The 26,328-nt window shown below is 42.9% G+C and overlaps 1 protein-coding gene across 1 annotated transcript in view; it reads right to left on the reverse strand.

Annotated features, from left to right (window-relative positions):
- Window positions 1–302: 302 nt before the first annotated feature.
- LOC120937352 (interleukin-20 receptor subunit alpha-like) overlaps window positions 303–26,328 on the reverse strand; it is a 38,542-nt gene continuing 12,516 nt past the window's right edge. Inside the window, exons 4-7 of the mRNA XM_040350506.1 lie at window positions 22,102–22,244; window positions 20,165–20,285; window positions 7,963–8,096; window positions 303–2,768 (exon numbers count right to left, since the gene is read on the reverse strand). Coding sequence (XP_040206440.1) covers window positions 2,448–2,768; window positions 7,963–8,096; window positions 20,165–20,285; window positions 22,102–22,244 — 719 coding nt within the window. The 3' untranslated portion in view covers window positions 303–2,447. The remainder of the gene's footprint in view (window positions 2,769–7,962; window positions 8,097–20,164; window positions 20,286–22,101; window positions 22,245–26,328) is intronic.

Here is a 26,328-nt window from a genome sequence, read left to right on the forward strand (position 1 = left end):
AAGAAAATTAAAAATGAGAATTAAATATGGTTAACTCCAATCGGCCCCGTGTTCTCGGCCCCAGTCAGTGAAGGTGACTGGGTCCATGTTTTCTTCTACCTTGGACACATCACCTGACTTGCTTGAGCGTCCCAGATGGGGTATCTCGGTGGGACCTCCAAATGTAGTGGAACCCCGTAAGAGCTGCTAATAGACTCTGTACCCCACTGATTACCTTGACTCTGCAAGTCCTTCCTTACCTCTGACACCAGGGGTTCCATCATGTATCCAGCTGTGGTAGTAAATAGAGACTCACACAATAATAAAGTAACAATTCAGATATGTTTACTGTAATATCAAAATACAAGATACATGTATATATCAACTTGGTACTTAATGGAAACACAGTGTATTAATGTAAAGGCCCCTTAATTGTGAATGTACACAAATATTAACTCAATACAAGAACCTATGTGAACAGATTGACAGGAGAGTAAACATCTGGCACAGATGTCTCTCTTCTATCTCAACACACAGGCCAGCAATCCTGCACAATATAAACAGTATAAACAATATTGTATTCAAAAGGATGGCTCCCTTCTGCAGTTCAATGCAAATAAGTGGGAGGAGAGGATTATAAAAAGGGTAAGGAAAGGTATTCCTTGAATTCCAGATATCTTCAACTAGCCTCTTTATGTTGTAAAAGAAGAAATCAAAAATGGCAAATTGTAGTAATTAGCAAAGCTGTAATTTATCCTGGTATTAGTGCAACTTCCTTATTTTAAGAACCTAAAGATGTAAAAAATGTGACTACTGAAATCAGCAATGTGTACTGAGCATAGGCATCTGCTTGCTCGGTCCGTTATAAAAGAGGATGCAACTCCTGTGGAACTACAAGTACCACCAGCTAAACTGTGTGGGTGATGTCTAACAGCAGTGTCCTTAATTATAACATGGGCTATGCGCGCTCACCAATCTGGATCTCAGATAGATTAAATGAATGGTTAAATGATGAGAAGACTCCAGTCAAAAAGCTTTCTCTGTGTCTTGTCTTTGCTTTGTATAATGGAAGCCACCGCGCCACGCTGAGCTCACTGGATCCTGAATTGCAGGCGCCTCTGGATGAAACGGAACACCCTCCGGTCCACTGCACTGAAGAAGCAATGCTGCCTGCAGAGATCCCTCTAGACATGGCTATCTGGCTCCCCGCTGTGTAGGCCTCAAATGGTCGGAAAACTCCCTGTTACACAGACCTCCTGCTGCCAGAGTCAATACTGTGTCCAGAGAGAGTGATCTAGGCAGTGCCAGCCCTTTTTATATCCTCTCCCAGCAGTCTGTTTGGTTTACTCAGCATTCTGTTCCCTGTAGTTCAGATCAGTGCTGCTGGCAGAGTCACTTCAGCATTCTAAACTACACATCCCATGATGCTTTTTTTTATATCCTTACACAGGAAGAAAGAAAATTCACACATAGAGTCCAGTAAACACTAGAGGGAGCCAACCCTGCAGTAACAACACAGAAAATGTTTCTAACTTGTAAGCATAATAGCTAACCTTGGCTATATTGGGTTTACATAGAACCATTTTGTTAGGTAGTATCAAAGTGGGCTCTGTATTAATTAGAGGTATTCACTTTGGTATTGAAGTGGAAATGTTAGCGACTTTATAAATTTGCAAAAAAAAAGAAATTCCTAACCTGCGACAATATACAACAATAGTATAATATAAAAAAAAATAAACTTTTTAAAACTATGGCCAATAAAAGGTTGTCACTGAGCTCCAGGAAAGTGACTATACCTGGACTGAGAGGGAAGTCCAGGGAGAGTGATGTCATCAGGGTCTAAATTATTTATCACAGCAGCTGAATCAGCTGGTTGAGACAGATCTGGAACACGATCAGCAGTCATGGTATTTATTGAATTAAAGGGGGCAAGTCTAGCTCCTTAGCAAGCTGTGTATTTACTTTGCAATACACAGGTTTAATCTAGTAAAAAAGGAAAATGTGTCCCTTCTATTACTCATTCCCCTTGTGCGTATGTTATAAATAGACCTCCATAGCAGGAGATCAAATTACACAGTCTATTTAAGCTGTTCACAACATAGTAGTAAATCACTGCAGAAAAAAACTAGCTTTTGACTGCAGACAGTAAGTATGAAACCTTGACATGCAATATTTCATATTTACCAGGTTAAATTTTTACTAAAAATAATTTAAAAAAATAACAAAACATAATAAAAAAAACTTCCATCTGGTGTTTTTCCAGCTAGTGCTGTGATGTATGCTTGTTCTAGTGACAGAATAAAGTTTTGGATAGATCAATATCCTACCTTTGTCTTGGGCAAAGGTTTCGTAGCCATTGTTTGGATAAGCAAATCAAAGAACAAACTCTTTCACTAACTAGGATAACAGGATAAAGCTAATTGACAGTTATAGCTGTGGTCCTGTATCAAGGAAATTCTTATACCATGCTATACCCTTTGGTTAGGTGCAGGAATGTCAAATGTCCAATGTGGCATATCATATGGTGAAATATTTGGTCTTGCAGTTTGTACGTTGTCTTGAAATGTGTCATAACTGTAATAATTGTCTTCATCAGTAATAACTGACTCATGAATAAGATCATCTTTGGGAAGACTTAAATTCATAAAGCTCTTATTCAGCGATTCATCCTTTTCAGATATTACGGAGCCTTGTAGATTTATAATGTCTCTATCTATGATTAGAATGTTTATAGGTACTGAATAAGCCTCCAAGAAAAGTAAATTAGCATTGCTTCTTCTCATGGTGTTCTGATAAAAAAAAAAGCATATTGTTAAAAACATTTTTGAATATCTAATGCATCCTATGCATTAAGGTAAAAAAACATCTGACAGCGCCGCCCCCCCCCCCCCGAGTACCCGTTTTACTTACCTCACCCCTCGAAAGTCCAGGGCGCGTCCTCGTCATCCTGTTCGGTTCCCAGCCTGGCCGTTGATTGGCTAGGTTGGACGGATTCATAGCAGTGCTGCTGTCAATCACAGCGGATAACGCGGTGCGCTGGGGGGCGGGGCCGAGTGATACAGTCGGCGGCTATGGCTGCCGATGTATCACGGGAGCGCGCTCGCAAAAGCTTTCCACCATGCGAGGGAGCTTGCATGAAGGTGGAAAGCTTTTGCGTGGAGGAGCAGAGACAGCTGCAGAGGGACCCCAGAAGACACGGATCGGGGCCACTCTGTGCAAAACGAGCTGCACAGTGGAGGTAAGTATAACATATTTGTTATTTTACCCCCAAAAAAATCTTGCCTTTAGTGTTCCTTTAAGGGTGTTAGATATGCTCTAAAAATGTCAACACTACTGTCAATTCCCAGTCATAAATATAGGCAATTTCTACCTGTCAAAATGACAGCCAGGACTTGCTATATATCATAGCAGGAACAGCTGTCAGAAATGTAGCCATTTTTTTTTTGTAAAATAAAGTAGCAGAAAGTCCAATAAGGTAATAACTATTGCTATTTCATTCATATGTAGATCAAAAAGGTGACATTTAATCTGCATAAGACAACAGTTAAAGCAACCTTACAAGTAAAAAAAAGATTTTGTTTTTTTAAATAAAATGTATTCCTGTATAACCTCAAATTAACCATTAGTTAACTATAATTAGCCCCTTCCTCCTCCTTTCTCTTTAGTTATTTTTTTGTCTGCTAATCTTTTTATGTATCAGTAGCAAACATTTTTTTAAATTTGGTTAGAGTGGGCAAGGGGTTAGAACTTTTGTCAGATTTGTATTGCTGTCAGTGTTCTGATTTAAATATTTCCCTTTACTTCCTCTCCTGGATACACAACACGATGCAAGTGAGAATTCACAGAACTCAGTTAGGCAACACTCCACTTTTGCTAGCTGTCCCCACTGTAAGTAATGTTTGGTCTTGCACCATGCAAAACTATTACATTTTGAATTTATTCTCTCTTCCTCTTACTAGGAGAACAACTGGGGGAGTAAATAGTAGAGAAGGATCTGGGTGTTCTAGTATATCAAGAGCTTAATAATAGCATGCCATGCCAAGCTGCGGTTTCCAAAGCAAGCAAAATCCTTTCTTTTTTTAAGAGAGATATGGACTCCAGAGAGAGAGAGAGAGAGCGAGAGAGAGCGAGAGAGAGAGAGAGAGAGAGACATGATTTTGCCTCCTTTTGAAAAAAATGCTATGGGCCAGATCCACAGTGAGAGTACGCCGGCGTATCTACTGATACGCCGGCGTACTTTCAAATTACCTGCGTCGTGTCTTTAGTTTGAATCCTCAAACCAAGATACGACGGCATCTGGGTTCGATCCGACAGGCGTACTGCTTCGTACGCCTTCGGATCGTAGATACAATACTTTGGTGTCCGCTGGGTGGAGTTCTTGTCGTTTTCCGCGTCGGGTATGCAAATTAGCTATTTCCGTCGATCCACTTACGTACGCGCGGCCATCGCATTCTCTTACGTCGTCTCTAGTCGGCTTTTTCCGCCGTATAGTTAAAGCTGGTATTTTGCGGCGTATAGTTAGATTTGCCATGTTAAGTATGGCCATCGTTCCCGCGTCGAAATTTGAATTATTATTTTTTTTTTGCTTAAGTTGTCCGTGAATCGGGATGGACGTAACTCACGTCTAAGTTAAAAAAATTGCGCCCTAGCAACGTCATTTAGCGCAATGCGCAGTTCATTCGGCGCGGGGACGCGCTTCATTTAAATGAAACACGCCCCCTACCCGCCCAATTTGAAATCCGCCGCCAGAAATACACTACGCCGCCGTAACTTAAGGCGCAAATTCTTTGAGGATTCGAAGATCCACCAGGTAAGGTATGGCGGCGTAGCGTATCTCTGATACGCTGCGCCCATCTAATTCTCTGTGGATCTGGCCCTATATTTTTTACTTTTTCCTATAATAAATATACCCAAACAATAGATAAAAAAAACATTTTTTTCCCTCAGTTTAGACCAATACGTATGCTTCTACTTATTTTTGGTAAAAAAAAAACGCAATAAGCGTTTATTGATTAGTTTGCGCAAAAGTTATAGCGTCTACAAAGTAGGGGATCGTTTTATGGCATTTTTTATCATTTTTTTTTACTAGTAATGGCGGCGATCATCGATTTTTTACGTGACTGCGACATTATGGCGGACACATCGGACACTTTTGACACATTTTTGGGACCATTGTCATTTTCACAGCGAAAAGTGCTATAAAAATGCACTGATAACTGCGAAAATGACAATGGCATTGAAGGGGTTAACCAGTAGGGGGCGCTAAGGGGTTAAGTGTGCTCTTAAGGGAGTGATTCTTACTGTAGGGGGGCGTGGCTGGACTTGTGACGTCACTGATCGTCGTTCCCTATAACAGGGAACAGACGATCAATGACACTGCCACAGTGTTTACACTCACCTCTCCCCGTTTTTCAGCTCCTGTGACCGATCATGGGACACCGGCGGTGATTGGGTCCATGGGTTCCCAGCGGGCGCGGTCACAGAGATTTGAACCGGGTCGTGAGCGAGCGCGACTCACGGCTAGGCTCTTAAAGGCGACGTACCTGTACGTGCCAAGCCGTGCCATTCTGCCGACGTATATCGGCGTTAGTAGCAATAGGAGGAAGGAGATGGACAGCCGCACTCCGAAATAACTTTTCAAAAAAGTTGTCTTTTATTTTCAAGCAGGAACATGTATAATCACCACAACCATAAACCAGGACAGCTGACTAGTTTCGCACTCTTGCTAGTGCTTAATCATGGCTGTCGGCGTTAGGCGATCTTTAAGTGGTTAAAAAAAGGACCAAATTATTTCCTAAATGTACATAATATAACTGGATACCAAAATTTTATGGGTAAAGTTGATCCAGGATATATCCAATTGCCTCCTGAGGATTCAGGGAAGTTTTTTTCTCCCTGCTGGGCCAAATTGGATCATGCTTTGCTGTTTTTTTTTTTGCCTTCCTCTGGGTCAACTGTGGGTATAGGATTGTACAATATATTATTTTCCCTTTTATTGGCTGAACTGGATGGACTTGTGTCTTTTTTAACCAGACTATGTAACTACACTTACCGGCCACTTTATTAGGTACACCTTGCCAGTACAAGGTTGGCCCCCTTTTGCCTTCAAAACTGCCTTAATTTCATGTGGCATAGATTCAACAAGGTGAGATCTGGTGACTGTGGAGGCCATTGGAGTACAGTGAACTCATTGTCATGTCAAGAAACCAGTATGAGATGATTGAGCTTTGTGACATGGTGCATTTTCCTGCTGGTAGCCATCAGAAGATAAGTACACTTGTCATAAAGGGATGGACATGATTGGTCAGCAAAAATACTCAGGTTGGCCATGGCATTTAAATTATGCTCAATTAGTACTAAGGGGCCCCACACCATCACCACCTGCCTGAACGTTGATACAAGGCTGGATGGATCCATGCTTTCATGGTTATGCCAAATTCTGACCCTACCATCTGAATGTCGCAGCTGAAATCAAGACTCGTCAGACCAGGCAATGTTTTTCCAATCTTCTAGTATACAGATTTGGTGAGCCTGTGCAAATTGTAGCCTCAGTTTCCTTTTCTCCATCTGGTGTGGTCTTCTGTGGTCTTCTGCTGCTGTAGGTTTGATGTGTTGTGCGGTCAGAGATTGTATTCTGTATACTTTGGTGGTTATTTGAGGTACTGTTAAGGCCTTTCTATCATACTGAACCACTCTGCCCATTCTCCTCTGACCTCAACAAGACATTTTCGTCCACACAACCTCCGCTCACTGGATATTTTAGGACCATTCTGTGTAAACCCTAGAGATGGTTGTGCGTGAAAATCACAGTAGATCAGCAGTTTTTGAAATACTCAGACCAGCTTGTCTGGCACCAACAGCCATACCACGCTCAAAGTCAATTAAATACCCTTTCTTCTCCATTCTGATGCTCGGTGTGAACTTTAGCAAGTCATTTCCACCATGCCTAGATGGCTAAATGCATTAAGTTGCTGCCATGAAATGAGCTGATTAGCAATTTGTGTTACCAAGCAATTGAACAGGTGTACCCAGGGGCGGACTGACCATTGAGACATTCGGGCACTGCCTGGGGGCCCCATGTCACTAGGGGGCCCCATCGGGGTTGCCAGGCTCAGTAAAACCAGGGACAGTATGTAAAAATCTATGTTTTTTTTACATCTGTCCCTGATATGTCTGAAACCAACATGCTTCTGATGTGAAAATCCCGAGATTTTAGCTGCCCCGCCTCTGCACTGCCTCCTGGCGTGGTGGCCATCTGTAAGCCCAGGGGCCCCATAGTCTTCTATTGCCCGGGGGCCCCATGAGTTGTCAGTTCACCCCTGGGTGTACCTAATAAAGTGGTCGGCTCCGGTTCTCATGATAATAGTTACTAGGATAAAAAGTAAACGTGACTTTTAATAAAAACTGGGCAGAGATTTTTTTTACTCAATCAAAGTTTTAATTGAAAGTAAACATGGCATACAGAGATTCTAACTCTTCCTTACTCTATTATAAATGTAAGAAATGTTAAAATTTACAGAATCCTCTAGAAGATTGAACACACCACCTACCAGAAGTATATTAACCTTCTTTTACATGGTGGCTTCAGTTTCATCACTTGGAACTACAGTAGTGACAGGGTCACTTTAACCCCCACCAACAATAAACTTTTATTTAATTTATTTTTTTCATATTTAAAAAAACACGGCTGGATGCAGATTAAACTAGAATGGTAATTTTAGTACTAAATTAAAAAATATATATTTATATTGCTTTTTTATGCTTAAAAAACACATTTGTATATATTTTTTTATTTACAAATATAAAGTTATCACTTCCCCTAAACCAGTACTCTAAATGTAATATTATAGCACATTCTCAACAGCAATATTGTTGAATTCCCTTTCCTAAACAGTGAAAAACCTGTCTAACTGCATAGAGCACTCATGCTTTTGCACTGAAAATACAAAATTTTTTAAATGCTTGTACAATTATGTTACTTACCAGAATATGTGGTTGGCTGGAATTGCTGACGTAAATATACTTATGCACAGCATAAGCTACTAAAATGAATGTTAATGTAGCCAACATCACTGGCAAACTATATTGTAACACTTTAACAATTTCTTCACTGTAATCTGCATAAGAAAAGAAACATCTGTGTACATATTCATTGCTCATTAATATTTTTTATTAATTAGTATTAGCCAACATTTAATTACATGTAAAATGATGTTCACAGAATATGGTTTCTACAATATATTTCCCACCAAACCAGCAGTCAGGAAGGGTGACAACAAACTATTATATATTTTGTTCAATTATGCTGGTGCTGGTTCTTCATCCTTTACACCAGGAGTATGTAACCTTAAGGTTAACCTTAAAGTTGCAAACCCCCTTCATGGGAAGCTCTCTCCCAAGGGGGTTAGCTTGCGGGCACGCTCCCGTGATCACACCTGTGGACCGTATGTCCGCTTTTTCATCCATCCGTTTGCGGATGAAAAAGGGACATACATTGGTCCCTATGAGATTGGGGGTGTCAGCGGATGAACATCTGCTGACACCCAATCTCGTCCGCCTCCGCAATGATCCGATTCTGCCGATGGAAGAAAACACTATTTTTCCTTCCGTCTGCGGATCGGATCTGATGAACACGGATATACAGTCCGTGTTCATCCGATCCCCCCATAGGGGAGAGCGGAGAAAAGACAGGGCGGTCCCTGCACAGTGTCATCCGCCGGCTCAGCGGGCATCAACGGAGCGATCCCCGCTAAGCATACGGAGGCGGATCATTACTGATCCGCCCCGTGTGAAAGGGGCCTAAAGAGATGGAGATCTACCTGAACAAAATTGGAGAAGTCAAAGATCACTGGGCGCATTGTTTCCCAGTTTCGCCCCCTCAAACCTGATTTAAACCTCCAGCTGCCATACTTCTGTGTCGCAATCGCATGCATTGCATGGCAATCATGGATTTAAATCAGGTGGTAAGGAGGCAACATATCGCCTTCTCACCATCTGTCAAACAGACTGGTATCGCTTTTTTGAGTTTGCTTTCAGAAAGTTCACCAAACTGGCTAAATGCAGCAAAACTTGCTGGAAAGCTGCAGGTACACTGCACCAGTGGTGTGGGGAAATTGCAGCACATCAGTGTGAAAGCAGTATTATACTATTATGACCAGTGTATTGCTTCACACTGATTTGAAGAATTCTTCTTTCCTGCTGCTGGAACGACTCCGAAGAACGCTAGTAGGAAAAGAGATGGAGTGCAGTAGGTATCACTCTGCATGAGACAGGAGCCGGCACTACAGAGGGGTTGTCAACTGATGAAGCTCTTGCTTCCTACTAGAGCTTCAACCCTACAAGTAGTCCCTCTGCATTGCACTCTGTTTGATGCTCTGGGATGGAGGGTCAGCAAGCCCAGACAGAGATCTACCAGTCACCTGATTTACAGGTTGCTGACCCCCACTTTATACCAACCTATGTTATGCTACGGTTATGCATTGTGGCAAGACAGAAGTGTCACTTCCTCACTGCCAACATCAACCCACCATCTAATTGGATTATGGAAAGGGAAATTAAAGCGGGGGTTCACCCTTAGAGGGCACTTTTCCCCCTTAGATTCCTGCTCATTATTACTAGGGGAATCGGCTATTTATTTTAAAATAGGTGCAGTACTTACCCGTTTACGAGACGCATCCTCTCCGTCGCTTCCGGGTATGGGCTTCGGGAATGGGCGTTCCTTCTTGATTGACAGGTTTCCGAGAGGCTTCCGACGGTCGCATCCATCGCGTCACGATTTTCCGAAAGAAGCCGAACGTCGGTGCGCAGGCGCAGTATAGAGCCGCGCCGACGTTCGGCTTCTTTCGGCTACGAGTGACGCGATGGATGCGACCGTCGGAAGCCTCTCGGAAGGCTGTCACTCAAGAAGGAACGCCGGCTCCCGAAGACCCATACCCGGAAGCGACGGAAGAAGATGCAGCTCGAAAACGGGTAAGTACTGCACATATTTTAATATAAATAGCCGATTCCCCTAGACCGAACGAGCAGGAAGCTAAGGGGAGATTTTTTTTTTTTTTTTAAATGGGTGAACTCCCGCTTTAAGGGAAATAAGCCTGCATGAAATATCTACTGTATGTTAAACACAACTAAATCAAAACCAATGGCTATGTTTTCTTAGAAGCCCATTGCCCTTATTTACTGTACTCATTACAATATATTGACTCCTCAAAATTAAGTACAGTCTTGGTTTTGACAAAAAAAAAAGAACTTTAAGCAAGCCTTTTATTTTTGGGGTTTTTACTAGAAAATAACTTTTGTGCCTTTATTGAAGGGAAAAATGGCAGAATAAAATGTACCATTTTGTAAGAGAAAAAGCAAGGAGTTAAAAGTGTATTTAGCATGTTAATGAAACCCTCCCTGTATTACCATGCTCATATTGAATAAACACTTTATTTAGCCAAACATATTAAGCCATGCTCATGGTGGATAAACCATAGTGTTCTAGGGTTCTGCAACTGCCTCTATCCCATGGACCTGAAGGTAGCAACCTTTTAATTGCTCCCTGAGATTTGGGAGTTTGTGGCTGTATCACGGGAGTGCGCCCGCAAGCTAACCCCCTTGGGAGAGAGCTTCCCATGAAGGGGGTTAGCTGATGCAGGGAGGAGCCGAGACAGCCGCAGAGGGACCCCAGAAGACCAGGGTCGGGGCCACTGTGTGCAAAACGAGCTGCACAGTGGAGGTAAGCATGAAATGTTTGTTATTAAAAAAAAAAAAATGGGAACCTTTATGCCGCGTACACACGATCGGTCCATCCGATGAGAACGGACCGATGGACCGTTTTCATCGGTTAACCGATGAAGCTGACTGATGGTCCGTCACGCCTACACATCATCGGTTAGAAAAACGATCATGTCAGAACGCAGTGACGTAAAACACAAAAAATGAAGTTCAATGCTTCCAAGCATGCGTCGACTTGATTCTGAGCATGCGTGGATTTTTAACCGATGGTTGTGCCTACTAACGATCGTTTTTTTTCCCATCGGTTAGGAATCCATCGGTTAAATTTAAAACAAGTTGGCTTTTTTTTAACCAATGGTTAAATAACCTATGGGGCCCACACACGATCGGTTTTGACCGATGAAAAGTGTCCATCAGACCGTTGTCCTCTGTTTAACCTATCGTGTGTATGAGGCCTTTGTTTCCATTTAAGGCCTCAGGCCTTGTACTCACGACCGGATCTGTGCGCTGAAAACTGTCTGCCGGACAGTTTCCGGCATACAAGGCTGATTTTTGTTTGGTTCCGCTGGCTTGTACACACCAGCGGACCAAATTACCGTCGTACCGGAACGCGTGCACGTAAACTACGTACGACGTCACTATAAAGGGGAAGACCAAACTTAATGGCGCCGCCCTCTGTTCCTCTTTTGCTAGTTACGGGTTTGCTCGTGTTAGTGAAGGTTTGGTTAGAGCTGATTCGCGCTTCTCGGTCTCCAGGCTTTGACAGCGTGTATTCACGGGTTCAGTGCGTGTGCTTGCGGTAACGTAGTTGTCATTCGGCTATAGGCTAGCAGGTTGTTTCTGCTTTTGCAGTTGCATCCTGTGCGCTCGTATCTGTTTGTCACGCGTTCGTCGCAGGTAGTGCTGGATTTGCGAGTGCTTTCTGTTTGAGTGTGTTCTTGACTGCCCAACCGGCCGGTTTGAAGCCATGATGGAGCAGCAGCGTCAATTTTCGCGAGTTGGTGCTGTTTATGGGATGGCTGCTGGATATGTTCATTTTTCCAGTACTTTGGCCAGAAACAGGGGGCGGAGGCGTTTCTGGACCAAGAATTGGTTGCGCCAGCGTGACCAGTTCTCACATATGCCTCTGCTTAGGGAAATCCAGGAGAATAATCCTAATGACTTTAGGAATTTTCTCCGCATGACGGACCCCGTATTCCACAGTCTGCTGGATCTTCTGTCCCCCTATATCACGAGGCAGGACACTGTGATGCGCCAAGCCATCACGGCCGAGCAGAGGCTTATTGCCACGTTGCGGTACCTGGCGACTGGGAGGAGCCTGCAGGACCTCAAGTTCTCGACAGGCATCTCTCCGCAGGCGCTTGGGGTCATCATACCGGACACGTGTGCTGCCATCATCAAAGTTCTGCATGAGGAGTATATTAAGGTAAGTTTCCTGGCTGTAATAATGTGGCCAACTAACTTTATTTTTAATTTCCCAGATATGCTGTGTGTTTAACTAACGTTCCCTTTTCTCCCTATGCATGTTGATATAAGCTTTACATGTTTTATTCTTGACCTACCTGCATATTTGTCCCTTACCCAATATTAACCTGTCCAGCATGCTATCCTAGGGACAAACCCACCTTGCCATTTATTAAAACACGACTTTTTTGTTTTTGTGTCCCCCCCCTTCAAACTTTTTTAGTCCCCATCAGAGGGCTGTGGAGTCTCTTAATTAAGTGGCCCTATATATTTCATTCCCCAAATTCTATATGCAAATTTTTCAAATGCAATTTTAATACTGTGAAGTTTCACAAGGATGCTTGTAGGATGTTTATGTGCCAAAGTACTAAATCTCTTTTTTTGTTTGTCCCCACAGCTACCCTCCACACCACAGGAATGGCAGTCTGTGGCTTCCCAATTTGCCCAGCGGTGGGATTTTCCAAACTGCGGTGGAGCAATAGATGGGAAACACGTCCGCATTGTGCCCCCACCCCACTCGGGGTCCTACTATTATAATTACAAGGGTTATCATAGTATTGTGTTGATGGCGGTGGTGTCGGCACAGTATGAGTTTCTATATGTGGACGTGGGGAAGAATGGCCGGATGTCTGATGGGGGAGTGTTCGCACGGACTGATTTCTATGATCGTCTCCAAGCTGGTGGTCTGGCATTGCCACCAGATGAAGATAATGTAGAAGGACTTCCGTTTGTGTTCCTAGCGGACGAGGCTTTCGGGCTTGGTCCTCACCTCATGCGGCCTTTTCCCCAGAGGACCCTCACCTCAGAGAGGAGTGTGTTTAATTTTCGGTTGGCCAGGGCTCGGAGGGTAGTCGAGAATGCCTTTGGGATACTCACCAACCGCTTCCGCCTGTTCAGGACATCGATACATCTGGCGGAATATAAATTGGACACCGTTGTATTTGCCTGCTGCATTTTGCACAACTTTTTACGCAGGCACTCCCAGACGTACCTACCCGACATCGGTTCTGAGGCAAGACTACCCTCAGATCCCCTTCCCGGGCTGGACACTGGTCGCGCTGGCTTGGCCCCCCAATCAGCTCGTGAGGTACGCGACAAATATGTTGAGTACTTCATGGGTCGGGGGGCCATTGCTATGCCAGATCATATTTCTTTCTAATTCGGCCCCCAAAGAAAGGAATATTCTCACAACTAATAAATAATTAGACCATTGGACTTTATACAGTTGTTTGTCATTAATGCTTTTTCTCTTTTTATCTGTCTTCCTGGTTCTCTAACTAACTTCTGCAATTTTAGTGCATAATTGATTTCTCCACTTTTAGTAAATAACCACATTTGCACAGTATTCACTCATCTACAAACAGGGTATTGAGTCTAGAAATAAGAAGCAACTCCATTTGAAAATTTTGAGGTCAAGTGTTTTAATTTTTGCTTGTTCATGACCACAAAAATTATTTTATATTTTTTTCATTACTCCCTGCTTTTGTACTTAGGAGTCTACAATATTTTTTGGACTTTGTGTATAATTTTTTCAGGTAATTAAACAAAAAATATTATCAAGAATATACATTTTTGAACAAGTTCACAGTTTTGTTTATCAAATATAGTTCGATTTATTGTTTACATATATATATATATATATAGAATATTTTTGGTGGGGTGTTTACCGCCTTTGTATTTTTTCTTCTCGGCATATTTTTTCGGCCCAAAAACATATATTTTTTTTTTTTAATTTTTGTTAATGAAAATCCAAAAAATTTCGTCAAAATATTTTTACATTTTGAAATCTGAAAATTATATTTTTAGATTGTTTTCCAAATATATAATAATTTTTTTTTTTTTTTTTTTAGTTTTATTTTTTTTTCCCATTTTTTTTCTGTGTTTTTAAATACGAATATTTGTTGGGGAGATTTAGGAGTCAAATCTCGACTTCACTAAATTCAGTGATTATAGAGATTTATAATTCTATATATATATTCTTTTTTTTGGGTGTTTATTCTTTATGGTCTAAACTTTATAGTATCCAAAAATGTACAACATGGACAAAAAAAAGAACTTAAAACTTATAAAAATATAAGAATTCACAACAGCAGTCAGTCATGGTGTGCTTTCACACTGGAACACGCCAAAATTTGAAGATACACACATTCAGTGCAAACTCGCCAAATGTCATTGGTTCAACAGACAAATGGCCACATGTGCTATCTGACATCATGGGTGATCAATGTCTGTGTTTTGTGGGAGCAAACCCTTCCTCTCAACTACTTGAGGATGGAGGAGGGGGTTGGACCCACAAAGCACAGACACTAGATATTCTGTGATGGCAGATAGCACATGTTGGCACACTGTGTGTGTATCTTCAAATTTTGGCGTATTCATTATTAAAACAGTAAAAATGGTTGTGGGGGCGGGGGGTGTTTCAGTCTTTGACACGGCCCATCATGTCAATAATATTTTTAAAATTAGATTCGATGACCATCATTCTTTGCCGCATATTGTCCATTTCCGTGCTGCATTCCAAAAGGACATTTGTTACATTCTGTTCCATGACAACCATCCTTTCACGCATATTGTGCATTTCAGTGCTGCACTCCATTACCTGTTGAATAATTATAGCAGCACTTGCACGTGAAAATATTGCCACACCATCCTCCTCCCCTAAAAAAGAAAAAAATGTGCATTCAAAAATTTTTGATTTGATGAGGCCTATCTACATATGTATTTTTAAATCAAGCTAGGGTGACACTGACCTGATGGGCTTCTCCTTTCCACCTCTTCAACATCTTCTATCACTCCTCCTTCTTCCACCACCTCCCCATCATCTTCTATCACTCCTCCTTCTTCCACCACCTCCCCATCATCTTCGACTCCTCCTTCATCCCTCAATCCACCTTCTTTCAATTCGCCAAATTGTTCTTCCGCCACTTGCCCTTCATCTGCTATAAATTCTAAGTCCAAAATTACTTCTTCCTCCTCTCTTCCTTCCTCCTTTCTTCCTTCCTCTTCTCCTTCCACATCCTCTTCTCCTTCCACATCCTCTTCTCCTTCCACATCCTCTTCTCCTTCCACATCCTCTTCTCCTTCCACATCCTCCTCCTCCTCCACATGGCTTGATGGAAGATTGTGGCCTTGTCTGGCCCTCTCTGCCTCCTCCAAATGCTGGCGACTTCTTTCCCCTTAAATAACAACAAAAAAAATGTATACTCATCAGCACACAGATATTGGAGAGCAGAAATCGCACACATTGCTTAGAAGAGGCTTTCATTTATTTACTTTTATCTTTCACCAAACCTACATTTTTGAATGACTTCTATGGCAAGCTCTGATCCTGCCCCTTTTTAGCAAAGTGACACACATGGATGTCCCCCCTAAACTGTATTTCTGGGAGACCCTACCAAAACCCAATTTTGATTTGGGGAGACACAGGTGCTCTGCATTGCAGATGTGAAAACATCGGCTTTATTACCACTGTTTTTAGAATGTATCCTGTTTGCCTTTCCCATTCTCCTAATTCTATTTTTTATAACTAGCTTTTACACAATGTTTACAAACAAAGTTTTTGGCCAGTGAGCCATGTCCAGGTGTGTTGTTCCTGGAATAACCGAGCCTTTCTGAGAAACTATGTGATGTTACGTGGTTTACTAAGAACACTATTTGTAAATATGTAGGTATTTATGTCATAAACAATAAATGACAACATGTCTTTAAAATTACAAGCAGGCCAAGGAGGCAGATGGTGAAATATACATGGCAACACATTCTTGCAGACTATCAACCCCCCCCCCAACCCAAAAATATATTTACTTACTTTTACGCAGAATTTTAAGTATCTTCTTCATCTGATGTGGCTCCCTCAATTTTAAGTCTGACCAGCGTTTCCTCAGCTGTTCCTTGGACCTGGTGATCCCAAACATCCTCTGCATTCTCCTCGCCACCTTGTCCATAATATGTGCCTTTCGGCGGTTAGGGGTCTTGTATGGCCCTAATTCACCATCATAGTCCTTCCTCCGCATGATGGAAACTAACTCCACCATTTCCTGGAACCGCATATTAGTGGCTTTGTATCTTCTTTGCCTGGATCGGGACGTCCCTGCCTCTGTCCCTTCACTTGTGGCATGAGAGCATCGTGCCCGCTCGTGTGACATCGCCATCTTTCCTTTCCCACAGAGATTATGGGCGGGGAAAAGAGGAATTGTTACGCCATGGGCGGAGACGAGGGCGGCGTTTAATACATACGCGGAGTGTAGAGAATGCAAACAACGTGTTTACGTAGGTTACGCGGAGAATCTTCGAGCGCATCCAGAACATACACAGTTAACGCCATATTTCCTAAACACATTGATTAGGGGCCTAGCAAAGGTGACGAGGGCGGGGTTTAATAAATACGCGGAGTGTTTAAAAGGTGCACGCCGTGATTACGCATCTTACGCGGTAATTAGGCGAGCGTGAGAAACGAGGAGCGAGAGACAGGAAGGTAAGGAAATTAAAAATGGGATCAGCAGAGGCCTAGAAAATGTAGACCCATGGGATGGGGGTTTGGGCTGTTGGTTGCACCCTTTTTAAGCTATTCTGTCTATGGGGTACCACAATGTTATTTTGGTGTCCAAATGCTTTTGGACACCTCACAAAATAGAGATGTGAACAATGCTGTACCTCATTGACAAGTTTTTGAATGGTGTATTCAGATCAGGCAAAGTATTGTTCAAGTGTTGGTTGTACAGAGGTCATTAGGAAGTATCTTTTATGTCATCCATTGTCAGGGGCAGGAGATCTACACATGAAAGAGTGCCTAGATGAATACTGTCATTTGTAATCATTGTTTATTTTTCTATATTAAAAATAGTTACTGCAATGTTAACAATGGCTCTGCATCTAGCAAATCAATGTTTGGTACAACCAATGCGGCCGAGCTGCCAATCATTGTTTAAACAAGAGAGACTGTGTTTGTAATTAGATATAGGTAATAAATTTGAAGACACATATTATATCAAGGTCAACGCTGATCCTTTTTAATATCTATTTTTCTTTGGTTTATGTTTTGCGAATCTAGACTCAAAAAGAAATATCAAAATTCACAACGGGAAATGGACCAACTACAAACTAAGGAAGCTATAGAGGCCTTACTAGAAAAATATCAGGACACGCCCATCCTGTGGAATTCAAAACACTCTTTATATTGTAATAAAGATGTACGAGCGGCAGCACTAGAGGAGCTAGCAAACTATATGCAAACATGGGTGCCAGGATGCACTGCCAACATGGTGAAGGATAAACTTGCCAACCTGAGAAGCACATACAGAAGAGCATACAAAGCTAATAAAAGCAAAAAATCGGGAGCAGCAGCAACACAAGCAAAGGAACCCAAACTGTGGTATTACAAACAGATGGCTTTTTTGCGGGACGAAATGGAGGGCAGGAAAACGATGTCTAGTCTTGCTTCCAACCTTTCCTCCACGCTACCTTCCAGCGGACATTCCCCAGATGATCACAGCCCTGCAGAGTCGGAGGAAGAGGGCCTGGCTGACAGAGATGCAGATCTGCCACCCTTCGATGAGGAGGTATAGTAGTTTCCTCTATATTTCTGGCGTAAATAATTATTGGTGGATTAATGATTTGATATTGTCAAAGAAAAGCCAAGCTGGGAAAAAGCACAAAAAAAGGTGTACAGACAAATAGGTGTCAGGGATGACAACTGCAGGGGTCAGAAGTAGAGTCTATTCAAGTAATAATGAACAGAAAATACTAAACGAAAAACAGGAAAATGAGTGTGGTTTTATTTAGCGAAATTGTAAAAAATGTCCTTTTTTTTGCACACAGGAAGAAGAGATCAGCCAGGAGGTGGCAGATCCTCACGTGTCTGTCAGCCAGGAGGAGGCCGGGGTCCGTGGCAGCCAGGAGGAGGCCGGGGTCAGTGGCAGCCAGGAGGAGGCTGGGCCCAGTGGCCTGCAGCAGGTCCCCCCGGCCAGGAGAAGCACCACCAGCCAGTCTTCTCCCCCCCAGGTGAGGCCATCAGGCCGAAGGAGGCAGTTGAGGCCTGTGGAGGAGGCAAGCCTCCGCATGATACAGGAGGCAAGCGCCATCATGAGGGCCCCCCTCAACCCCACAGAGGCCTTCAGTGCCTCCTTGGCACACGATTTGAATGAAGGGGAGGAGGACCAGAGAAGACTGGCAAAGGCCCTGATGAACCAGGTCCTTTGGTGGATGCAGAAGGGCCTGCTGACCCCAGACACTGGGCTATGTGACCCGGCCCGGCTTGCGGAACACCATCCTCCTGCTGCCACATCGACCCCACCTGCAAGAGCCCGTGTAAGATCCGCTGGAAGGCTGCCTGGAGGGAAGGCTGGAAAGAGGAGGAAACGTTGATTCTCTGCCTTCCATTTCCTTCCACATAAAGGACATATTGTTTGGACTACCACAGTTTGGGTTCCTTTGTTTCTGTGCTGCTGCTTCATATTTTTGGGTTTGGCTCCTGAGGCTTGGAAGTTTATCCTTCACCATGTTGGAAATGCAAGTTTGCATATAGTTTGCTATCTATTCTAGTGCTGCCGTTCTGTTTATTTTTTGTGATGACATTTGCCAAAATAAAAGGCTTTTTGCTTTCATTTGAAAACATGTCTATTGTTTGTTATACTGTGGGGATTATTAGGCAGCAAACCTTTAATAAATATACAATGGGTCATTTACAAAGGACACACTCCTTGGGGGGGGGGGGACATTTGGTGTGCCAACATGGTTCAATATTCTCAAATGAAACACAAAAAAATTCAATAATAAAAAAAAAAAAACATGTAAATAAAAATTAAAGAAAATGGTGACATAACTAGAAACAACAAAAAAAAATAAAAAGATACACATTCCTTTACAAAAATGACTAAAATAAATTATGGAGGACCACCAACCAAAACACACGTCTGGCCTAGAAAACCTTATTAAAGGATTACATCACAAGCAAGAAATGTGACATTTCAGTATGGGACAACTCTATTGAAATTGCATCAGCAAGAGAACGGGGTTATTCTAGCAAGAGAAGAATTAATAAAACGAGGCAAGAAACTGTGGTTTAGTGCGCCTTTTTAAGACATTGTTCTCTTGCTAGAATAAAAGGTTTCTAATGACGAATGTGCCATATCCCAAACAAACGCGAGTTTTACCTGAACGAGCGCTCCCGTCTCCTCATTTGGACTGAGCATGCGCGGGGTTTTTGTACGCTGCTTTTGTGTACAGACGACCGAACATGTCTGACGGACACGATTCCAGCAGACTGTTTTAAAGCAAGACCAGGAAACAGTTGTTCGTTGGGAAACGGTCTGGCCGACGAATGTTTGCTGGAATCCTGTCCGTTACTGCCTACACACGATCGAACATGTCCGCTGAAACTGGTCCGCGGACCAGTTTCAGCAGACATGTTTGGTCGTGAGTACGGGGCCTCATACACACTGGTTTCTTGTAAACACTGTTTATCCTGACAGGAGAAAATCAGCGTTATAAACTCACATAAGCTGCATTTTTCAGAAGAGTTTAGCAGAGTTTGGTGTTTGGGAGTTTATTTATTTAATTGGCCAAAATTTCAATTTATTCTGACCATTGAAATAAATACTGAAGTGCTAAGCGTGTCTAGAGTTTATGCATGTTTATGAGTGTTTATGAGCGTTTTTCAGCGGTCATTGTTCTGCGTTTTTATGGGTCAGAAGAACTGCTCTTGAATGCAATTTTAGGATGATCAGACAACAGTCTATAAACGCCCCTACTGATAAACTTCTAAAAACGTTCATGAGTGCATGGACACATAGGATAACATAGAGGGGAGTTTAAGGGCTGTTAAAAAAAATGCCCAAACACACAAAAACGTTTAACAGCAGCAGTGTGCATGAGGCCTAAGCGTCAGATTAGAAGAGGGGTGCATTTTGCCAAATCCACATTTGCAGAAACAGAACTTTAAAAACAAGATCTATCCCTTGAGCTCAATCATAATAGGCAACCACAAAGGCTTGATGTGTTTTCTTACCTCTTTCTGTTGTAATACATGTTGTTCCGGACATACTGCTCTCTCTTCCAAATACTGACAATTTGGCAGTTATACAATACTTTGTATGTGAATCTAAATGTTCTTTTTTGTAATAAGGACTCTAAAACATAGGAAAATGTGTGTGTAAGTATCTTTGAGATCATGTGTTTCATTTCGCTTTGTATAATTATTTCAAACATATTGTATATATAACAGCTTATAAAATTTCTAACACATTTTGAGCTTTACATAGAGATTTAAAATCTAACACATATAGTAAAGTGCTTTACCATTTATCAGCCCTGCTGCTTTTAAAAGGTAACCCTGTGTAAAAGGAAAGAATGATAGTTTGAGTAGAATGTTTAATGGTCCATGGTTATTAGTTATTAGCTGTAATAGCTCCCACTGTCTTCTCTGACTCCTCTCTGTGCCTCCTGTCAAGATCCTTCATGCGGTCTTGAAGGGATCCTTCCTGCACCCGAGTCCCAGGCCCAAGGTCACCCCCCCAGACTGGGGAGTGGCCTCGACAGCCTAGCACTCCGTCCTAAGTTCTTCGACCCGACAACAACTCCCAGCTTGACTGACCCTAGGTATATAAGGAGGCCTGCCACTCCAGGTTGGGGATAGGTTGGGGATAGATCAGGGCTTCTTAGAACACCCCAGGCAGCCCCACTTATTTTCCCCTCCTCTCTTCTAGAATCCTCTAGAAGCCAGAGGGAGGTAACCGAGAAGTGATGCTATCTGTGAGTCACCAGCCTACTCTCAGCCACTCCAAGCCCAACACAGATCAAAACAAACAGGCCTATCTTCCAACTAGGCCTGCCTAAATTTACCTGCAATTACCAAAAAAACTCACTTCTAGCACCTACTGTACCTAAGTAGAGGGTGCTACAGTGGCAAGAGGAAAGCCATTGTTGAAAAAAAGTCATAAGTAGTCCCATTTGCAGTTTGCGAGAGACCATGTGGGGGACACAGCAAACATGTGGAAGAAGGTGCTCTGGACAGATGAGACCAAAATTTTACTTTTTGGCCTAAAAGCAAAACGTTATGTGTGGTGAAAAACTAACACTGCACATCACCCAGAACACACCATGAAACATAGTGGTGGCAGCATTATGTTGTGGGGATGCTTTTCTTCAGCAGGGACAGAGTTGACGGTAAAATGGATGGTGCCAAATACAGGGCAATCTTAGAAGAGAACCTGTTAGAGTCTGCAAAACACTTGAGACTGGGGGGGCGCAGTAGATATGTGTTGTATATGTAAAAGTCCCCTGTTGGCTGATGTCACAGAGCCAGTCTAGATTCCTTACCAGCAACTTGCTCAGCATCTCAGCTCGCTGCTGAGAGCCTGAACCATACCTTCCCACTCTCTTCACAGTCCAGCGCTCCTGTGAGAGCTGAAGGGGCACTGTTCAGAGCGGTGAATGACAGCGCTCAGAACAAACCAGAGAACTGAGTGATCAGCGATCTTTGATTGCTCAGTTCTCGGTGTAGAGCCAGCGGGGACAGCTGCAGCTATGATCCATGCTGCAACCATCTAGGTGAGTATGTAGGTTTGTATTTTTTTTTATATCCCACGCTTCTCTTTCAAAGCATCTGACCCCCTCTGGCCAATATTTTGCTTCTTATTCTTTCCATATTATGATATTATGGTAAAGTTGGGAGGGTTAACTATTTCCATAAAAAGGTTCTATTCAGCCTTCTCTGCAGGTTTTGCTAATTTGAATAGAGTGAAAGTCACTGTGTTATGGAATCATATCAATGACCATCTATGACAATTTTAACAAGAAAATAACTAATATAATAAAATTACAGTGCTAGCTGCAATTTACGTATCCATGAGCTATTCTCACCACAATAACAGCTTTTTGTACTGCTGACTCAAGTTAGAGATCACCATGTTTGCTATTTATTGTATCAGTCATTTCACAACTTACTTTTGTTTCTTTGATGTGTATGCCATTTAGGTAGATATGATATTTAAACTTAATATGGAAATGATCAGCAATGGGATGAGTTAGATTGATTACAATTGAGTTTGCATCGGAAAACAAGTTGATTTTTGGAGGTCCAAGGATAGCTGAGAAAAAAGAGACAGAAAATATATAACATTTAAATACAGTATTTATTCACGACCAAAGCCAGTGGACCCTTGCTGAATCTTGTCACGCATGCACTTCTTTGTTTTGGTGAATTCTGCAGAACAGGAGGGTAAAATTACTATTATTGATCCTTTTTAATACTAGTGTTTTCTGTCAGGTACAGACTTGGGATTGAGTGGATGGATGTGCACACAGCTGTTGTTTAGCCAGTCACACACATAGTTACATAGTTATATAGTAGGTGAGGTTGAAAAAAGTCCATCAAGTCCAACCTATGTGTGTGATTATATGTCAGTTTTACCTTGTATATCCCTGTATGTTGAGTTCATTCAGGTGCTTATCTAATAGTTTCTTGAAACCATCAATGCCCCCCGCTGAGACCACCGCCTGTGGAAGGGAATTCCACATCCTTGCTGCTCTTACAGTAAAGAACCCTCTACGTCGTTTAAGGTTAAACCTCTCTTCTTCTAATTTTAATGAGTGGCCATGTGTCTTGTTAAACTCCCTTCCACAAAAAAAGTTGTATCCCTAATGTGGGGTCACCAGTATGGTATTTGTAAATTGAAATCATATCCCCTCTCAAGCGTCTCTTCTCCAGAGAGAATAAGTTCAGTGCTCGCAACCTTTCCTCATGACTGATATCCTCCAGACCCTTTATTAGCCCTTCTTTGTACTTGCTCCATTTCCAGTACATCCTTCCTGAGGACTCGTGCCCAGAACTGGACAGCATACTCTAGGTGCGGCTGGACCAGAGTCTTGTACCACGGGGGAATTAACGTTTTATCTCTGGAGTCCCCTTTTTAATGCATGACAATATTCTGTTTGCTTTGTTAGCATCAGCTTGGTGAGCCTATCATCTACTAGAACCCCCAGGTCCTTTTCCATCTTAGATTCCCCCAGAGGTTCTTCCCCCCCAGTGTAAAGATTGCATATGTATTTTTGCCACCTAAGTGCATTATTTAAAATTTTCTACATTGAACCTCATTTGCCATGTAGTTGCCCACCCCATTAATTTGTTCAGATCTTTTTGAAAGGTTTCCAAATCCTGCAGAGAAGTTATTGCCCTGCTTAGTTTGGTATCATCCGCAAATACAGAGATTGAACTGTTTACCCCATCCTACAGGTCATTTATGAACAAATTAAACAGGATTGGTCCCAGCACAGAACCCTGGGGGACCGCACTACCCATCCCTCACCATTCCGAGTACTCTGCATTTATCACTACCCTCTGAACTCGTCCTTGTAGCCAGTGTTCAATCCATGTACTCACCCTTTGGTCCATGCCAATGGAGCTTATTTTGTACAGTAAACATTTATGGGGAACTGTGTCCAATGCTTTTGAAAAATCCAGATACACCACATTTACAGACCTTCCTTTATCTAGATGGCAACTCACCTCCTCATAGATTGGTTTGGCAAGAACGATTCTTCATGAATCTATGCTGGTTACTGCTAATGATACCGTTCTCATTACTAAAATCTTGTATATAGCCCCCTTTCATCCCCTCCAAGAGCTTACATACTATTGATGTTAGGCTAACTGGTCTGTAATTGCCAGGGATGTATCAGCTGGTACCATTCCAATCAGTAGATCGACAGTAAAAATTAGGAACAATGGTTTGGCAATTAGGTCTGGCAATTACTTGACTGAGTTACTTAAGTACCCTCGGGTGCAAGCCATCTGGTCCCGGTGATTTATTAATGTTAAGTTTCCCAAGTCAAATTTTAATTCTGTCCTCTGTTAATCATGGAGGTGCTTCCTGTGATGTGTCATGAGGATAGACACTGCAGTTTTGGGTACTGAAGCCCCCCGATTCCCTTGTGAAGACTAAGGAGAAGAATAAATTCAATACATTTGCTATCTCCCCATCCTTTGTAACCAGACGTCCTTCCTTATCCTTTATGGGTCCAAAAAAATGTTTTAACATTACATTCAGCCGAGTTGTCATAATGACAATCGTCTTTTTTTATTTTTATTTTTATTTTATCCCCGTACATACCGTATTTTCACCGCCGCTTCCGGGTATGTCTTCTGTGGGACTGGGTGTTCCTAATTGATTGACAGGAGGCTTCCGACCGTCGCATCACGAGTTGCCGAAAGAAGCCGGACTGCGAGTCAGCTCTATACAGCGCCTGTGCACCGACGTTCGGCTTCTTTCGGCAACTCGTGACGCGCAGTATGCAACGGTCGGAAGCCTGTCAATCAATTAGGAATGCCCAGTCCTGCAGAAGACATACCCGGAAGCGGCGGTGAAAATACGGTATGTACGGGGATACAATTTAAAAAAAACAGCCGATTGTCATTGTGACAAAAGAAGATTTTCACCGCTCCAGGTGAGCCCTATAGACAATCAGGGACGGTCGGATTACCAAGGTGCTGGCAATGCACGTAGCAGTAGCAATAGGAGGAAGGAGATGGACAGCTGCACTCCGAAATAACTTTTCAAAAAAGTTGTCTTTTATTTTCAAGCAGGAACATGCATAATCACCACAACCATAAACCAGGACAGCTGACTAGTTTCGCACTCTTGCTAGTGCTTAATCATGGCTAGCCATGATTAAGCACTAGCAAGAGTGCGAAAACTAGTCAGCTGTCCTGGTTTATGGTTGTGGTGATTATGCATGTTCCTGCTTGAAAATAAAAGACAACTTTTTTGAAAAGTTATTTCGGAGTGCGGCTGTCCATCTCCTTCCTCCTATTGCTACTGTCATTGTGACAACTCGGCTGAATGTAATGTTAAAAAACATTTTTTTGGGTGAACCCCCGCTTTAAAGAATTTCTTGGTATTTTTTTATTCCTCTCCTCCGCTATGTCTTTCATGTTATATCTTAGACGCTCTAATTGCACCCTTACATTTCTTGTTGCATTCTTTATAAAGTCTGAATGCTGATGATGATCCCTCAACCTTGTATTTTTTGAAGACCTTCTCCTTTGCTTTTATATGCATTTTTACATTGGAATTTAACCATCCAGGACTTTTGTTCACTCTTAAATGTATTACCTAATGGAATGCATTGGCTAATGCCCTTATTTAATATGCTCTTAAAGCAAACCCACCTCTCCTGGTGCTTCTACCATCTGACTCATCAAATTGTCCTGCAAGACATTTAGGAACTGGCAAGCCTTGGATGAATGTGTGGTTCCCTCTGCCCAGTCTATGTCTGGATAATTAATATTAGAGGTTGACCGATATGGGTTTTTCTCTGGCCGATGCCGATGCTGATATTTAGAAATCGGGGCAGCCGATATATGATGCCGATTTTTGCGGCCGATATATTAGGCCGATTTTTTTTTTTGGCAGATGGCACTGGCTCGTGGCACTTACAGCTGGCACTGATTGGCAGGTGGCAATGGCAGGTTGCACTGGATGGCACTAATTGGCACTGGAAGATGGCACTAGCAGATGGCACTGATTGGCAGGCGGCACTTATTGGCATTGGCAGGTGGCACTAATTGACACTGGCAGGTGGCACTGGATGGCACTAGTTAGCATTGGCAGGTGGCACTGATTGGCAGATGGCACTGGTTGGCACTGGCAGATGGCACTGATTGGCATGTGGCATTGGCAGGTGGCACTAACAGGTGACACTGGCAAGTGGCACTGGTTGGCACTGATTGGCAGGTGGCACTAATTGGCACTGGCAGGTGGCACTGGATGGCAATAGTTAGCACTGGCAGATGGCACTGGTTGGCATTGGCAGGTGGCACTGGATGGCAGGTGGCACTAATTGGCACTAGCAGGTGGCACTGGATGGTGCAAAATAAAATGGTGTCACCCCTCCTCAGTACAGATCCCCTCTCCCTCCAGTATAGCCCCCCCCCTCGATGCAGACAACCCCCCCCCCCTCGTACAGACACCCCCCCTCCTCAGTACAGACACCCCCCCTCCATAGTACAGACACCAGAGAGTGATGTGTGTGTCCTACGAGCGCGGGCCCCTCCTCCTCTGTGGGTGTAAACAGAGGAAGGCCGCCGCTGGGTGTACCAAGATGGCCGCGGCTCCGGAGCTAGGCCGAAGTCGCGGCCTTTCCTGATGCTATGGCCACGGCGGCAATCCGCGG

This window comes from Rana temporaria, chromosome 4 (genome assembly GCF_905171775.1).
Source record: "Rana temporaria chromosome 4, aRanTem1.1, whole genome shotgun sequence".
Taxonomy (NCBI): domain Eukaryota; kingdom Metazoa; phylum Chordata; class Amphibia; order Anura; family Ranidae; genus Rana; species Rana temporaria.